This window comes from Typopeltis vanoorti, chromosome 1 (assembly GCF_054136105.1).
Source record: "Typopeltis vanoorti isolate ZY-2024b chromosome 1, IOZ_Tvanoo_1.0, whole genome shotgun sequence".
In the NCBI taxonomy this organism is placed as follows: Eukaryota; Metazoa; Arthropoda; class Arachnida; order Uropygi; family Thelyphonidae; genus Typopeltis; species Typopeltis vanoorti.
Window position 1 is genome coordinate 12,838,261 of NC_143549.1, and position 19,651 is coordinate 12,857,911.

At 37.3% G+C, this 19,651-nt stretch overlaps 1 protein-coding gene across 1 annotated transcript in view; it reads left to right on the forward strand.

Moving 5' to 3' along the window:
• The window catches only part of LOC150109793 (uncharacterized), a 182,714-nt gene that overhangs the window by 42,340 nt on the left and 120,723 nt on the right, over nt 1–19,651 (forward strand). The window contains exon 2 of the mRNA XM_090396219.1: nt 110–270. Within this exon, the coding sequence (XP_090252345.1) occupies nt 247–270 (24 nt within the window). The 5' untranslated portion in view covers nt 110–246. The remainder of the gene's footprint in view (nt 1–109; nt 271–19,651) is intronic.

The following is a 19,651-nucleotide window of genomic DNA, read 5'->3' on the forward strand; positions in this document are numbered from 1 at the left end:
AGCAATGTTATAACTTACTTATAAATTAAAAAAATTAATTTACAGGAAATAATATAAAAAATATTTTTAACAGTCCATTTAATAGTGTATATATTCTGTAATCTTTTAGGTAATGGATGATTTTCAACATCCATTGTAAGACCATCATCCTACTTATTGGAAATCTGAATAGTACCATACTCGGTCTCTAGAGTTCCTGATGATCTAATCCTTAGATATAAAATTAGTACTACTCGTGGCACTAATATGCCATTTTCAAACCTTTCATGGGTAAGGTTATTATTAAAAATCGATAAAATAATCTGATTTCAGTTTTTTCACTAATATTTTAGTATGACTTATGCTATAATCTGTTAATGAAAAGTACACTTTTCAGATTTACAAAAGCTTATGCAGAGTATCCAGTGAACTCAGTTTTTTATTCATTATTATTGTTAATAGAGACAACTTGTAGGAAGTCAGGAACTTGTTGAGGGAGTCTGCACATCACCATCTGCCATACCTTTTCTTGAATCCATTCTAAACACATATTCCTCTGAGACAAAAAAATCTAGCTATCATAATTTTCTTTTGTGCATTCCTTCTCACCTTCCAAGGATGCCCTCTCATCTCCTCACGTCTGTAAAACGAAAAATTCTGTTTACCAGTACTCTGTATGAGTCATTCAGAACTTTGTAGATCTATCATATCACGCCTATTTCTCCTGTTGCTAGTATCTACAGGCCACACATTCTCAATCTCTCTTCATAATTTACATTCACAATCTCTGTCGTCTTTCACACTTTTGCACTCTCTCTCTCCACATCATCTTAAAAAAACATGAAACCAGATCCCTGCACAATAATATTACCATTATTATTATGGTTTCTCCAGGGATTTATTACTCTTGCCTAAATACCTGTCATTTCTTTAATTGAACATGTTCACTGATGATTTACTAACAACATCTAATGGAAGCCTAATCCACACAAACACTACATGCCATGAGAAAGAACTTGAACCCTATATTTCTTGACCACACTCTTAGTGAGCTCCCCATTATTGTTATGTTAATTCCATTGATTAGGTAGAAGAGAAATCCCATGATAAGAATGAAGGAGAATTTATTGTGTTGTTGCAAAAACTTTTTCAAAACAGCTTGTGAAAGAAGGGACTTGAGATCAAAGAGTGTTTGATTTGATCATAGCATCAGAAGGAATCTCAGTTATGAATATGACTATATATTATTGCTGAAGTTTTTCATAAAGCTCCTCTAATTTAAAATTAGTCATCAATGCATAGGAATTTTTGATAAAGTTCTTAAATGAGTCAATATCTGCATGTATCTCTAGAGTTAGAAGAAAAAATATTGAGACTGAAATGGATGTGCTGCAACCTTATTAAGTAAGAGATCCATAAGAAGAAGATGATGATGATGTGAAAGAAATATCATGAGAATAAGAGTGAAAGGTATTATGAAATATATAAAGCACAGGCCAGAAAAGTTACAAGTGTTGTGTGAAAAGCTAAATCAGAATATGAAAAGAAATTGACAAGGCAGGCTCAAGGCAATCCAGTGTGAAAAAAGAACTTTACTGAATGCAGTGGTATTCTTAGCTATATGAAGAGCCAAAGGCTTCAATTCGGCGACATAAGACTTGTTTAAGTTAAGGGATATGACATCCCATATAGTTTCTTAACCGAATAAGAAACTCAAAGAGTTTCATGCCGAATATAGTAGAAACTATATAAAGTTCGGCGATTCCAAGCGTAAGCAAATACCTGGATACTGCAGCAACTGACCCTTGCTTGCATTACCTTAAGGGTCAGTTGCTGCAGTATCCAGGTATTTGCTTACGCTTGGAATCGCCAAACTTTATATAGTTTCTACTATATTCGGCATGAAACTCTTTGAGTTTCTTATTCGACTAAGAAACTATATGGGATGTCATATCCCTTAACTTAAGCAATGGTATTCTTTTGTTAAAAGCTGATGAGATTGTTCAGTTTAATGAATGCCCACTTTGCTAAGATACACTGCTTGGAAAGAAGTCAAAGGATACCATAGTGTGAGAAACCAACAGCCATGGTGCCTACCTTAATAAGATGTAGGAGCTCCTTTCACTGCGGTGACTGCAACAATTGTACGGGGCATACTTTCCACAAGCGTGCAATAGTGATCAATGGGAATTTTGGACCATTCTTCCTCTAGGCATGTAATTAGAACCTGGACTGTTGTGGAGAGGGCATTCCTTTACCTCATCGGATGCTGCAGTTCATCCTACATAGATTCAATAAGGTTTAGATCAGGACTCTGGGGAAGCTAGTCAAGTGTGGTGATTTTCATGTCCACAAACCACACGGTTACAACAGCAGCCTTATGACATGATGCATTGTCTTGCTGAAAAAGATAATGGTCAGTTCTGTAGAAATGCTACAAAATAGGAAGCACTCCAGATATCTCTCAGAGTTCAGTATTTTGTGGCATCACAAATAGAGGTCTGAGGCCAAACCAGGGAAAACAAAAACGTACCATCACACCGCCATCTCTGAATTTCATAATTGGAGTTACGTACTCTGGTAAAAGGTGTTCACTGGGCATCGACACACCCACACTGCCCATCTGCTTTGTAGAGTGTGTTGCATGATTTGTCACACCATAATACAGCTTTCCAAGCTTCCATATTCCACTGTACACTCTTTGCACCACTGAAGACAATGCTGTAGGTTGGTTTGGGTAATGTTGGACATGCATATTGTTCTTCTGCTATGGAAACCCATTTTGTGATCCTCAGTTACATTGTTGACCTGGGATGGCTCAGTTTGTCAACAATTTGCCAAACAGATAAGCTTGCAACATGACATCCTATTACAATGCCTCTTTTAAACTCTGCCAGTTCCTTTCTCACAGCCATTTCACTCATACACAGTTGCACTGAATTGGAAGCATCAATATTGCTCCAATTTATATTGGCTACAAACATGTGACTCATTACATGCCACGGTGCACCTTGCCTGTGGGGATGTCCATTGACTTCTTTCTGAGCTGTGTATATCAGCCAGGTGCACAGTGCTACTGCTATGTTGAATGAAGAGATACAGGTGCATGAGAATCAGATCAAAGCTGTTATATAACGAATAAGAATTCAGCAACAGGGACAGATAGAATATCAGCATGTATGTTAAAGGAATGTTCAGCTGTATTGGCTATACCTTTGACCCATTTGTATGACTTGAGTTGCAGCTCTGGAAATATGTCACAGGAATGGAAAGATGGTATGATAGTTCTGTTGAACAAGGATAGTGAAAAAATTAGTATCTAACTACTGATCTATTAGTATCTCTGGAGTGATCATTAAAATTTTAGAGAAGTTGGTAAGAACTTGCATGCAGAAATGGCTTTACAGACAAGCTATAATCTTGTCTGTAAAGGGAGGTCTTGAATAATTAGCTCATATGTTACAACAATGTTATGACTGTCTCAGATAAAGGGAATGGATAACCTATGATATTTTTGTATTTTTCTATGTCATCTGATAGGGTACCACATGAAAGGCTGTTAAATAAATTAAAGAACGTAGTTTTGGTATGTTAGCTTTTGACTTTGATAAGTGGATGATTGAGAGACAGGTATCAAAAAGTGATATATGGTAGATGGGAATCTGCTAGATTTAAGGTGGACAGTGGTGTACCTCAGGGATTGGTCCTTGGATCATTGTTGTTCAGTCTATACATTAATAACATTAGGACCTAACAGGAGATGTTCATTTGTTTGCTGGTGATGCAAGGATAGGCAGAGCAATCAGGGATGCTGCTGATATCCAACATTTAGAGAATGATTTGAATAGGCTGTAAATTTGGATAAATGATAATAGTGATCTGTTCATTTTCAGTAAGTGTAAAGTTATGCACTTTGGCAGGATGAAATTTCCAGTGGCATATTATATCTAGTCTAGTAATAAACACTGTTACAACTTGAACAGCACAAATCTTTCTTGGTAAATCATTTAGAGATTTCAGTAGGTACAAAACACACATACATAGTAGCACTCAATGTTCGAAATGTTCTCTTTTGCCTTCATGTATGCTCCTAAATCTGTGAGGCCACATATCGATGGCGATATGCAAAACATCCAGTGGGATCACCTCTACTTTTTGCTCTAAATCCACCTTCAGGTTGGCAATGCTGGGATGTTATTTCTTGCAGACTACTCTCAAGCTCTGACCACAATTTGAAGACCAGTGGATTCACATCGTGACTTCCAGATTGCTAACAGATGAAGATATGTGGTTAGACACATTTGCCTCCAACTGCTGTTGTGTGGTCCTTGCCTTGTGTGCAGGGGCTGAGTCCTGTTGGAAACTTCACTGCCTACCATGAAACAAGGTGTTGTTCAGGCCATACGACAGGTTCCAGCATAGTGTCTTGATGCATTTTGGTAGATTTTTCAACTTGGATGCCCCCTAATATGTCACTCCCCCACCCAACCATCACTGATACAGGTGATGACCTCTGAATCCTAGGTGGTATGGTACGTGTTGTGCGACCATCCCAGGAATACACCTAATTGTTTTGGCAGTTAAATGACTCTTCAGTGGTGAAAACCACATCTGTGAAGAGGATATCTCTGTGTCTGTTGTTTGCTTACTGCCAGAGAAGTCCCTTTGATTTTATCACCCTCCACCATAAGTTGTGGTATTAGGAAGTGTCCAATAGAATGATAAGCTCTCGCCCTCAGGTCATCGTTGGTACACGTGATCATTCTCTGCAAAATGTTCATCTCTCACAACAACACTTTCTACATTTTCATGGGATTATTTTAGAACCATGCCTTCACAGCCCTCACAAGCTGTTGTGTCCTAGCACAACAGCTTGTGAGGGCTGTGAAGTCGACCTGAGGACAGTATGGTTGACCTGTTCTTTGGCTGTCAGATACATTTTCTGTATCATTATAACAGTTAATAGTCCAATACTCAAACATCCTACTGATCCTGAGTGTTTTTAGCATGTTGAAAATAACATGTGGCTGCATTCCAACCTTGTGAATTGCTATTACAGCTACATCAGCTACATAGTTCTCATAATCTTCCCACTACATGTTAACCCGTACAGCTAGACAACTCTCTCTCTCTCTACTGATAAATATGTGAATGTTGGCTGCACACAGCACCACTAACAGAACTGGGATTCATGTAATTCTGAGGCAGCACATGGATGTGCAGAAGTTGTAACAGTATTTATGGGACGAGTGTGTATTAGAGGAGTAATGCTAGAAACTGATGAGGCTAGCGATCTTCCATTAGAGTGGATAGGAATCTGAAATTCAGAGGTCACATAGCAAAAATTGCATATTCGGCTCAGAGGATAATTGTGGTGTTGGGACCAACCTTCTACACAGAAGGATAAAGAAGTTATTTTGTCTCTTTACATGGTCTTGATAAGAGCACACCTAGACTACTGTGCAGATTTGTTCTCTCATGATCCAAGGGGATAAAGGAGCTGTGAAAAGGGTGCAAAGAAGTGTTACAAAGATTATTATTATTGTACAGGCATCTCCATGAAGTCCTAAGAGTCATCGTGAGAGGCCTAAACTATTCACACAATCTATTTTACCTCTCCTTAAACCATTAATAGACAAAGCACTCCCAGCTGACTCTGGCAACCCATTCCACTTGATCACAACTCTCCAAGCAAAAAAAATCTAGTCCTCCCACCCCTACTAATCACACCTTTATTCAACTTACAGGGATAACCTCTTGTTCTGGTCTCTCTAGCAAAGTGCTGAAAAATTTCCCCTGCATCAATCATACAGAACCCTTTAAGCAACTTAAAAGTTTCTATCATATCCCCTCTTTTTGTCCTATCAACCAGCTTCTGCAATCCACACACCTCAATCTATCCTCAAACATTCCACAGACCACACTCACCATCTTGGTTGCTCGGCTCTGAATCTTCTCCTCATCCATAAGAAACCCAGGATTCCAGACCTAAGCTCATAACTAACTTCCTTATCTCTACTTGTTAGTGTGTTCTTCAGTAGCCAAGCAAACTCTGTTTACCACCACCCCTAAATTTCTAGCTTCATCTATTTCTTGGAGTACAGTTCCATCAATGTGGTGCATAGCTTGTAATCTATTTATCTCAAAATGCATAACTTGACATTTCTCCACATTAAACTGATACTCAGTATCTTTTACTCATACTGATAGCCTATTTAAATCGTCTTTCAAGCTTTCCACATATCCTTTATAACTATTATCTACCTAATTTCACATCATCAGCAAACAACTTAATATTTCCTTTCAGGTTATTTACTATGTCATTTATGTACAAATTAAACAGTAGTGGTCCCAGCACTGAACTTTGTGGCACACCACTAGTCACCTGTTTTGCCTTGATTCTGTTCCTCCATATACCACTTTTTGATATCTGTCCACAGCCACCCTCTTATCCATATAACCATTGTCATATCCACCCCATTTGTTCTAATATGCATGACAGAATTCCATGTGATATTCTGTTAAATGCTTTTGCAGAATCATGTATTTCCTTTATCCAACTCAGCTGTTCTCTATTATAAAAAGTTAGTAAATTACTACGGCATGACCTACCCTTCACAAAGCCATGTTGCCCCTCATACAGTATCATAATTTTATCCCTCATTCTTGAATTTTCTTTTTGATCAATTTTCCGGTACTTTTATCACCATGCTTGAGATACTGATTGCTCTATGATTTGTTACTTCAGTCTTAGAACCTACCTTATGCAAGGGAATTATTTGGCATTCTTTCCACTCCCTTGAACTCTACCAGGGCTGAGACTTAAAGACTTAACTTAAATTAACTTTAATTAAACAGCCTAAATTATCTTTGAGCAGGAGAAAAGAATTCCATCATCTAGTGTGAGACCACTGCTCGCATATTGGGGGCCTCAAGCAGCTTAAAAAAGTTCCATATTTGTTCTCTGCAGTAGAGTTTCTGGGCTATAAAAAATAAAAACTATAAAAATACATAAAAGTAAAGAAAAAATCCACATTGGTGCCAGTTGACTATAGGTTTTCAAAAAAAAAAAAAAAATCCGTCCAAATCAAAAAAATTAAGATAAAGTTAAGTATGTCATGAATGCATAACACTAGTCTAGTTTATCTAGACTAGTATTATGCATTCATGACATAGATACTAGTCTAGTTTATCATTTATCACCATAAAATATACACAAATCTATTATAAAAAGTTAAAAATTATCAACACTTAACAACAACAATTTATCAATACGCACATAAATACTTACCGAATGTACGTTCACAGTCGAGAGAAACGTAAACAAATGGAAAGATGCAGTATTAAATCATAACTGCATAAAATTATTTGTTATTAATTAGTTAATTAGCATATAATAAAAATTTTATAACAATTCATTCATTAGTGTATAGGCTAGGCTACCGCGAAGTAATTGTATCAATTGCACTAGACTACCATAAAGCAACCATATTGCTGCTGCTTCATTATCAATGCATGAATCATTATACCTGTAAATAAATATGAATAATTTCTTTTTCATATTATCTCTTCATTTTTGATGTCTTGTGTTAGTAATACGTATAACATCTACAGTGTTTTGTATCATATGAGACAATACTGACATAGGTTCACGAATACTGACAGGTATATGATTCATTTTATAAACAGATAAGTAAACTTACGGTATGTATAAATATAGTACAGTACTGGGAATGTATTTTCATTTCCTTATGATTTTCTTTTCTCTAGCTTACTTTATTGTAAGAATATAGTATATAATACATACATACATAACATAAAAAATGTGTTAATTGACTGTTTATGTTATCGTTGTTAATTGACTGTTTATGTAATCAGTAAGGTTTCTGCTGAACAGTAGGCTATTAGTAGTTAAGTTTTTGGGGAGTCAAAAGTTGTATGTGGATATTTGAACAACGTGAGGGGGGGTCAGCGCCTCTAACCCCATGTTGTTCGGGGATCAACTGTATATATATATATAGAGAGAGAGAGAGAGAGCAAGAGAGAGGCATATAAACTTTACTGGTTCATGAATGCATAAGAGTTTATAAGGCAGAACACCAGAATATGAAATGGGAACATGTTTTAATTCATAACATGTCTTCAGATGTAAACATACAATTAGTAGACAAATAGTCAAGACTAATGAAGGTAACAAACCACTATGTAGTTATAGAAGAGACTGATGTTTTTTAAAACATTTCTCATTGTTCAGCATGCTGTGCATGCTTTTGGCTAATGATGGCTATGATATTCATATATTCAGACAAGTTGATACTTAGATTTATATTTAGATGTTTTGGATCTAATTTGGGAATCCCTGGAAATGGTATTAGATCCTAAACATCTAAATATAAACCCAGGTATATAGCTTTTTAAGATTTTTGTAACCAACACTCCAGAGTCCTGATATCACTTTGGTCATTCATCTTTGGATTCTCTCTGTTGTTTCCACATCACAATGAAAACTAAGTGACCAAATTTGAGTGCAATAGTCCATGTGTGGTCTGACCAGTGCCTTATATAACGGCACATCACCACCACCTCCTTATCCCTACATATCAATGTATACTTTCTATCATAGCAGCGATACGATATGCAGTCTTTCTTTGCAATACTTGATGTTCCCTCAGAACTTCGGTCCACTGTCTACCATCATTCCAAGATCCCAAATCTCATCCACTTTCTGAAGTACAGTTCCACCAATACAACATGTAGTCTTATATCTCTGTATCCTAAAGGGTAACACCTTGCATTTATTAATATTAAAATTGCAACTTCACTCATTTATCCAAGTTAAGTCTATTCAAATCTTCCTTTAGAGAATTAACATCAGCACTACTCCTGATAATTCTACCTAACTTTGTATCATTGGCAAACATTTGTATCATTTAATATACAGGAATACCTCGATTATCGCGATTCTCGATTTATCGCGGTTTATAATTTGATACCAAAATTCCAATTATTGCGGTCCAAATTTGAATTATCACGGCTGTGAGATGTAGCCCACTACATATGCAACCACTTCGAGTCGCCACTCTCCAGGTATCACTCTCTTGTAGCGCTTCGTTTTTTCCGATGGCACCTTCTCACCACTTACCAGTAACTATTCGCCCTTGCCTGAAGTACACGTGGATATTAATTTCTCTTCTTATTTACCCCTACAATGAATGCTAAAAAAACAAGGATGATTTCAAGTCTACAGCTATCAAGAAGAAATGTAGAGTGATTAGCTTAGAAGATAAGTTGCATATGATAAATAAGTATGAAGCAGGCATAACCAAAGCCAAAATTGCAAGAGAGTACGGTCTAAATGAATCAACTGTTCGCCATATTTTAGACCATGCTGCAAACTATAAGCAACTAGGACAAAGTGCATCGACCTCGTCTGTGTCCCAAACTACAAGAAACAGAAGCCAACTTATGATTGAAATGGAAACGCTATTGTCAGTGTGGATAGAAGATTGTAATCAAAAGAGAATTCCTCTTAGTCAAATGACTATAAAAACAAAAGCATTGAATTTGTTTGAAACTTTAAAAAGAAAACAATTAGAAAGCGAAAATGATTCGGCATCAGTAGTGGAAGAAACTTTCTCTGCAAGTTCAAGGTGGTTTGATCAAAAAGCGATCGAGCATTCGTAGTGTTCGTGTACAAGGTGAAATTGCAAGTGCTGATGAAAAAGCAGCACTAGTTTTCCTGGTGAATTGCAACAGATCATCGAAGAAGGAAATTATACTGATGATCAGATATTTAATGCTGATGAAACAGGCTTATTATGTAATAAGCCTGTTTTGATAAGATGTTGGACTGTGAGCATTCTTAAAAATGAAGTAGGATTCTATGCAAAGCTGAAGATAAAAATTCCATTCCTAGCAGAATCAAGCCGTCACTGAAAAGTCCCATCGAGTTGTTCCTGAATGCAAAGATTTGAGTCCGTTTTCGGCAGAAGGGATGAAGATAGCGTAACCCCTACATTGCCGTATGGACAGCCAATGGGTGAGAAGTATCCAGACATACACGTGGTGCAGAACGGCGCGGAAAAAGCTCGGTAAAGTGCAATTTCTCTAATTTTGTGTGAAAGTTCATTGGAAGAGAGAAGATTGTTTACAAATGTGAAATTAAGAACTGTATTCTAAAGAACTCTGTGGACAGTCTCTATTTAGAAAGTTACTCTCCTTTGAGAGTAAGAAGAATTGTTTGGAAGAGATCTTTTGTAATTTTGTATGCGATAGGATTAACTTGATGTGATAGGAATAGTAGAATTTAGTATCTCAGTAACATCAGAATGTTTGTTAGTTTTCTCTTGCGAGTAATACTACTGAAAGGTAGTATTACTTCATTTAATAATATTATTATTAATAGTATTATTATTAATAATATTCAGACTCTAGTAATGTCTCCCTGAGCAAGGATCTTTTCTGCTGTAGGATACTGGCTGGCACAGCAATATATAAATTTGTTAGTATCCTAAGAGGAAACAATCCTAGATATAAGAATAAGATTAAAGTAAGCGAATAAAGAGAATAAATCACAAAAGATAAATATTTAACAATAGAGCAGCCGGTAGGATTTTGATTGTATAAGGTTTTAGGTAAGAAAGGATAGATTTAAGTAAACAACTAATTAAGCATAAATCATATAGAAACATCGATATAACACCGTAAATACAGCATATGGAAACAGAAGTAAGAAACAAAAGACATGTGATGCTAACATAAATGTACCAACATTTTTAATCGTTCATGCTACAGGTGAAAAACCATAGGGAAAATGTCACCCTTCTTTATTCAAAAAGGTTTAGAAGGACTGGCAGGACCTCCCAAAATTGCATTCTGGTGATGCCCTTGTGGAAACATTGTGTCAGCAACATTCTGAGAAACTACTGAGAGCAACAACAATGGTGGAACAAAATTACAGTAATGCCTCATAAAACGCTTAACTCCTGTAGAGGAGTGATATCAGAATGGGATCACCTTGATGTTGCTGATGAGGAGATATGTTCAATACTTAAAGATCAAGGAGTGACAGGTGTGAGGTGCATCCTGATACGTAGGGATTGTCGCCTAGTTCCAACCAAGAACATCATCCTTACTTTTGATACACCTATGCCTCCAACATCTGTAAAAGCAGGATATCTCAGTTTCTGTCCTGTTAGAATGTACATCCCTAACCCACTGAGATGCTTTAAATGTCAGAGATATGGACATGCATAAACTGCCTGTGCTCGATGTGGCAGTAAAGAGCATGATAACAAATCTTGCTGTGCAAAAAAAGTTAAATGTGTCAACTGTCAGAGAGATCATCCAGCTTACTTTCGTGCATGTCAGAAATGGAAAGCTGAAAAAGAAATATAAAGAATGAAAACAGAGCAAAGCATAACATACCAGGATGCAAAAAGAAAACTAGCCACTATCACACCTGAATTCTCTGCTTGCTGTGCAAGCTCATTAATTGAGAAAGAAGTAATATTTATTTGTTAATAAATATTATTAACAAATAAATATTATGAAATGCTTATAAATGCATTTATAAGCATTTCATTTAGGCTTTTGTTTTTGCAGACAGAAGACATTTTAAGCGGCAATAATTGAGCTTTGCATCGTGTATTGAAGGCCGACACTAGTCAAGCTACCTTGGCTTGCTCGGTTGTGGGAGCTTCCAGGTCCTCGCTGCAGCACTGTGATTTCATGCGCACACATAGCCATTTTTGCTCCCTTCAAGTTATCTCACTCTGTTGCTTAAACACAGGCATACGTAGTCAAAGTAGGTCTAGCCAGTGAGTTTCAGCCAGCCTTTTCGTCATAAAAAGTTACAACAAACTTTTTATGACGATGTTATTGACCAGTTCATAAAGAAGAACTGTAGGTAGAATTTGTATTCAAGTAGCTAAATTGAAAAAGATAGAATATCGTTTGTAAAATAAAAGTTGTATTTGTATGATTAAATGTACATAAATTTCTAAATACAGGAAACCCTCATATAACGTGGTCTACAAATTGTAGTAACCCTTTATCTTTTCATGTTTTTCACCGCGCGACTTAAAAATCAAATTTTATCTTTGTTAAATTTGTGTCTGCCTGTATCCCGCATGTAATTATAAGTAGAATTTATATTAGGGGAAATACCCTTTAGCACACATGTACCTCAATTGTTTATATAAAACATTTATTGTTGAAAATCGTCCTTGTTTCTGCCAGGAAAGTGCATTAAAAATCATAAGTGTCTTCATTTCAAGCTGCACGCTTTATTTTCTGGTGAGTTACATACAATATGTAATGCTTGCTTTTTTGTGTAAAAAATTATTTTTATAGTAATGGCCAAAAACTGCAACGAAAGGGAAAAACCAACATTGAAAACAAAATTAATTTCTCTCGAAGAAAAATATTCAAAATCTTGGATTGGTTGAAAAATGGAGAAAAACCAGGAGTTTTTGCAGGGACTTTGAATTTAAATGAATCAACAATTCGAACAATCAAACAAAATGAACATAAAATCCGAGAAAGTGTTTATTGCTGGGTCAACTATAAGTGCTCTTGTACGCGATATTTTAATGGAAAAATGGAGAAATCTCTAATGATTTTGATAGAAGATTGCACCTCAAAAGAAAATTCCTATGGATGAAAATCTTATTAAACAAAAAAACTCAGTTTATAAACATTTATAGTGCAGATCAGGTGTTCAATGCGGATGAATCCACGTTATATTGGAAAAAAGTGCAAAAACACACCTATATTTCGAAAAATGAAAGGTCAGCTCCTTGATTCAAAGTTTCCAAAGATAGAATTACTGTACTGTTTTGTAGTAATGCATCAGGTGATTACATGACAAAACCAGTGTTTATTAACCAATCCTCAAATCCTCATGCTATGTAAGATTAACGCATTCACTATTTTATTTTGCCTAAAACATTTATGCATTATGTGCAATGAAGTTTAAGTACAGTTTGTAATTTTTATACTTTTATACTATGTATTTGTTTTATAGTTTATATGTTTTCTTAACTTACATGAATTACCTGAATTAAATAAAAATATATTTTTTGTTGGATATGTCATTGTTGTTTATATAATTAAAAAAAAAAACGATTTCGAAACATAATCCTACTTTTTCTATGTGATCTGAGACTCGCATAATGTGATTTATATAACGCAGCATTTCTGTGGAACATAACATCCGCGTTATACGAGGGTTACCTGTACATAGTTTTAAATGATCAGTAATTCATTAATTGAAGTCTGATTCCGCTAATCAGACTTCAATCACACCTCTCATTCCCTGAATGATAACAAGAGCAAGCATGAATTTCAAGACCAGCATTTGCCTCTACTGAGATCTTCTTATGCTGAGAAGGTAACAATTAAGAAAGTGACAGTAGCAACTCAAACTTCTCTGTTGAGCACATCAATCATATGACCTGTGGCCTTACTCCAAAGACAACTCCAAAAACGATCCCGCTCGATGAAAACCCACTTGTCAAAAATATCACTTAAAGATAAACCACCAGATACTCCCAAGGAAAAAATGGATACTTCAGTACCCAGTGAAAGTAAGCTAAACTTACCAACTGACCCTAACACATCAGACGTATTGAATATTCTTCCAGAGGAAGAGATGGACACTGGTCTTCCATACTTCCCCAAAACAATTGATAAATATAAATGTGACAAAGGTAAGCCCTCAATCTCCCAAAAGCCAGACAAATTTGTACAATGGAACTGTCGTGGATTTTGCCAGAATATCAATGATATCAAGATTTTGTTGCAGAAACACGAACCTTTCTGCTTCTATCTACAGGAAACTTACTTAATGAGGACCCTAGCTTTAAGAATTTCACTGTTTTATGCAAGGATAGAACTGGAGGTGGTCCTGCTCATGGAGGAAGTGGCTATCCTAGTGGGCAGTCATATTCTTTTCCATCAGGTCCAACTTAATACTTCTCTGGAAGCAGTAGTGATTTGCTTCTCCGTGGGATTTCTTATTACAGTATGTTCAATTTATTTACCACCGAGTGCTGAGTTAAATGAAACTGATCTTGATAACCTTATCTCGCAACTGCCTGAACCCATACTTTTGATGGGTGACTTAAATGGTCTCAATAATCTTTGGGGTAGTGCCAACACTAATAAATGAGATCAAATCATTGAAAGAATTTTTGATAATAATAGCCTCTCCCTTTTAAATAATAAACTCAATACTTGTTCCATATGCCTACCTGTTCATATTCTGCAATTGATCTTACAATCTGCTACCCCCCTCCGTTCTTCCACTGCTCAATTGGGACGTTGAAGAGAACATATATGGAAGTGATCACTTTCCTGTTCTCTGCACAATGTCTTCACAGGAACCATGTTCACATCCACGGATGCCTATATGGAAAATGGACCAGTCTGAATGGAACACTTTCTCTCATCTTGCAAAGTTTAATGCTGATGCTATTAGTCAAGCACCTGTCAATGAAGCAGTAAAAGATATAACAGAGCACATTGCCCAGTCAGCAACAGCCTCCATCCCAAAAAACATCATCTCGGTTTCCACTCTATCCAAAGCCTTGGTGGAACCCAGAATGTCAGACATCCAAAAAAGATCAACACAAAGCATGGGATATATTTCGTAGATATCCCACCACATCAAACCTTATAGCTTTCAAGCGTGTTGAGTCAAAGCGCACTATGTGAGGCGTCAGAGTCAAAAACAATCATGGATCCAATTTACTACATCAATTAATCAAATGACCAGTCCAAAAATTGTATGGGATAAAATCTGGAAAATGAAAGGCAGATATACAACACATTGTTTGTCTACCTTAGACCATAATGGAAGTGTTATTGCATCCCAAAGCCATTGCAGACACTCTGGGAGAAAGTTTTGCCAGAATCTCAGCAATAACTTCATATCCTCCTACTAACAAAAATAGCTCTCCTACTATCTCACCCTAGTGCAGTAGGGCCTGATGACGTCCATTATAAAATGATAAAACATCTACCGTCATCTTCTATGGATCTCCTTCTCTTATTATACAATAGAACACTTACAGAGGAAGAGTTTCCAAATTCTTGGCATAAGTCAATTGTCATTGCTATCCTAAAACCAGGAAAAGATCCAACACAAGTAAATAATTATCAACCCATTGCTCTGACCAGCTGTCTTTGTAAGATACTAGAGAAAATGGTTAATGCCAGAATTCTCTGGTATTTAGAGAGCAACAATCTTCTCTCCAATACACAATCCAGAACACCTTGTTTCAGTTTTTTTTTAGATGGAAAAAGCTTATGACACAGCTTAGAGATATGGCATATTAAAAGACCTCTATAACTGGGTCTTAAAGGACACCTTCCTGTATTTATTAAAAAATTTCTTTCCGGGCGAATTTTCCAAGTCAGAGTGGGAAATATGTTATCTCGATCATATCATCAAGAACAGGATGTTCTCCCAAGGCTCTCTTAAGTGTGACACTTTTCGCTGTTAAAATTAACTCAATCACTGAACAGCTTCCTCCCACTATAAACAATGCTCTATATGTTGATGACTTCACAATTTACTGCCACTCTCATAACATGAGGGTAATTGAAAGACAACTTCAGCAAGCAATTGCATGTTTCTCTGTGGGCTCTTAGTAATGGGTTTAGGTTTTCAACAGAAAAAAAGTGTCTGTGTACACTTCTGTCGAAAACACACTCTTCACGCAGATCTTGAATTAAGAATGGGATGCACTGTTATTCCAGTAGCTACAGAAGCCAAATTCTTGGGACTGATCTTTGACAATAAACTTACATTTCTAGTACACTTTCATCAACTAGAGAAAAGTGCAAGAGAGCGTTGAACCTTCTTCGCACTCTATCCTCCACTGAGTCGGGTGCTGATCAAGCTTCATATCTCCATCTTTATCGTGCACTTATATGTTCAAAGCTGGATTATGGGTCTCAAGTGTATGATTCTTCAACACAGAGTAACCTGCAATGGTTGGATTCCCTCATTTGGAATCCAACCATCAGGTGCCTTTCACACATCAGCCACTCAGAGTCTTTATGTTGAAGCAAATAAACCAGCGCTATCATTTCTATCTGTCTCTCCCAGATCATCCTACATGGACTAGTCTCTTTTCTCTGTACTGGGAAGTTCAATACCACACACTTCAAACTGTGTACATCATTTTGGTATGCGTATTAAAGAGACTGTGCAAGCTCTTGGTATAAATGTTGACAACATTGCCTACACTAAACATAACAGCATCCCTCCATGGCAGATTTGCACACCATCCTGCAACCCCTCACTTTGTCAGCTACAGAAATCTCATACGCCATCATCTGTCTATCTCCAATTGTTTAATGCACACAGAGCAGCACACTCTGATTTCATGCCTATCTATACTGATGAACTACTACCTCTTGGCTGCTATGTTTCCTGACATTATCTCCAACCAGATCCCACCTGATTGCAGTAATTATACAGCGGAGTTACATGCCATTCAGCTTGCACTTGTTCATATAAAAGAAAACTGCTACCAAAAGTGTATAATTTATACAGACTCATTGAGCTCTTTACAGGCTATCTTCTTTCCTATGCATAATTCACATCCAGTACTATATGAGATGTTACACCTGTTTCACAAACTGAAAATCCTTAATTTTGATGTTCAGTTGTGCTGGATTCCCAGCTACATTGAAATTAAAGGAAATGAGCTACAGATGCAGCTGCTAAATCAGCTCAAACTTTCTCCATGTACTGTTAAACAGTACCATATACAGACCACAGACAGATTATTATTATTATTATTACCACCACCACAAGATCTCATGGAGTCAGACTCATCAGGGAGGTCCTTTTATCACACACACACAGCTCATCATACCGTGTTTTAAACACATTCAAACTCTTTGCAGACACCACATTCTCAGGCAAGGCATTCCAATCATTCACAACTCTGCACGAAAAAAATCAGCCTCTCGCTCCCCTACTCACACCCTCTTTATACAGTTTCCAGGGATGACCTCTGGTTCTCCTCCGATCTCCCACTATTTTCTGTAGAACTTCTGCAGCATTGATCCTATAACAACCCCTTACTAACTTATAGTCTCTATCATATCTCCCCTCTTCCTCCTGTCCACCAGACTCTGCAAATTACATCTTCTCAATCTTTCCTCATACTCGACATTCCAGAGGTCAGAAACTACCTTAGTCTCCTTTGAACCCTTTCCAACATCTCTTCATCCTTCTGAAAACCCGGTGACCAAATCTGGGCACAATAGTCCATGTGTGTGGCCTAATCAAATCCTTATACAATGGAACAAGAATCTATCTACTTCTACACGTCAGTGTCCTCTGCATCATTCCCAGAAGTCTTTGTGTTGTCTTCACAATTTTGGCGATGTGTCCCCTAAATTTTAGATCCTTATCCACTATCACCCCCAGATCTCTTATTTTCTCTACTTCCAACAATAAATTCTGCATCCCATCTTTGTTTTTCAAATTTTAAAACCTTACATTTTTCAACATTGAATTCACATCCCCATTTTCGTGCGCAATCACTCAATCTATTCAAGTCTTCCTGTAGGGCCACAACATCTTCACTACACTTCATGGTTCGTCCTAACTTTGCATCATCTGCAAACAACTGAATATCTCCATCCAAATTTTCGCCAATATCATTAATATACAAGTTAAATAGTAATGGCGCTAAAACAGACCCCCGAGGCACTCCACTAGTGACTTTCCTTTTCCTGGATATTGCACCCCACAACAAATTACACAACTTGTTGATACCTATCAGATAGCCAGTCTCCAATCCAATGCACTAATCTAATATCCAACCCTTTGACTGTCAACTTATCATGAGGTACTCTATCAAAAGCCTTTGCGAAATCCAAGTATATAACTGTGTATCCTTCTCCTCTGTCCAAGGAAACAGTCACTTTATTGTAATAAGTAAGTAGATTACTAAAACATGACCTCCCTTTAGCAAATCCATGCTGTCCTTCAAAGATAATGCCATTGTTATCAACCCAACTCTGGATCCTAGTTCTCACAAGCTTCTCCAACAACTTAACTGCAACACCTGACACACAGATAGGCCTATAGTTTGATGCTTGAGTTCGATCACCTCCTTTATGAAGTGGAACAATCTTGCCCTCCTTCCACTCCTTAGGAACTTGACCAGTGCAAGGCTCATATTAAAAAAAATGTCAAGGCAGGTGTCAACTCCCTGGCACATTCTTTCAGAATACTTGGTGATATATTATCAAGTCCCACAGCCTTATTAAATCTAGTTTACTCAACTCCCCATACACCTCTTGCGCACCTACAGTCAGTCTCTCCTCCCCATCATCAACTGCTCTCAATCCCTCCATGAAGTCACATTCACAAGATTGAAAGATCTTTATGAACCGTTCATTAAGTATCTCCACCACACATTCTGCATCAGCTGTCTTTATACCATTTTCTCCAATCAATGTCATCCTTCCATAATTATTCTTTCTTTTGCTGGCTACATATCGAAAGAATTCCTTAGATTCTTTTTGACTTCATTAGCCAACTGCTGTTCATACCTCTCTTTAGCTATCCTCACCAACCTAGTCACTCTCCTTGCTTGGTCTTTGTAAACCTCATGGAATTGGTTATTTCCATTTCTCTTATGCTGCCTCCACAATGCCCTTTTTCTCTGTATCGCATGCTTAATCTCTTTATTCATCCATCTCACACCCATCTTATTTAACCTTCTCACCCTTAGAATACATTTAGACATTGCATCTACTAAACAGTTTTTGAAAATCTCCCAAGCTGCATTGATCTCTTTTCCAGCTAACTCCTCATTCCACCTGCAAGCTGTCTTCTGAGCCAGCTTGCAGGTGGTGATTGATTACTTGGGTGGTAATCATGAGGTGATTACCACCCAAGTAATCACCTCATGGTCACTCTCACCAATTAGTGGATGATTTGACACCTCATTTATAATTGCATCCTCTGATGAGATGACCAAATCCAAGACTCTCAATCCTCGCGTGTCCTCTGTTACATACTGTCTGAGGTAGTTATTTGATTGTACATTTCATTATCACCACCATCCACATTACCTGGTCTATAACAACATCCCACCAAGTATTTGATTCCGTTCACCTCTATCTCACACCATACTGCCTCAAAACCACTGCACTATTTCCCTCTTGCATCTCTACTTCATATGGACATAACTCTTTCCCTATCATCAATAGCACTCCCCCCTCCCTTTTTACCCCTTCTGTCCTCACGAAACACATCATACCCTTCCATCTCTATTCCTGTCAGGATGGCATCCTCTTCCAACCATGTCTCACTTATTCCGACAATTTTTGGGTGAACAGACGCCATTAGTGCAACCATTTCATCTGCCCTGTTTGTTATACTTCTAGCATTTGTATACAAACACAACAGCTCATTTCTGGATCTACAGCTAGTTCCACTGATACCACTCACTCAATGTGATCTCTCCATGCTCAACTGGGGCCATTTCCCTTTCTGCTTCTTCATTTTAAAACCCCTTTTCAATTCCAACTGTTTCCTCTTGATCCCTGATCATTCCTTTCCTGCCTACATATGCTCTCACCTCCTCTTGGAGCATCCACCTTTCTCATGCTGTGTACCCCTGTCCACCCTGAG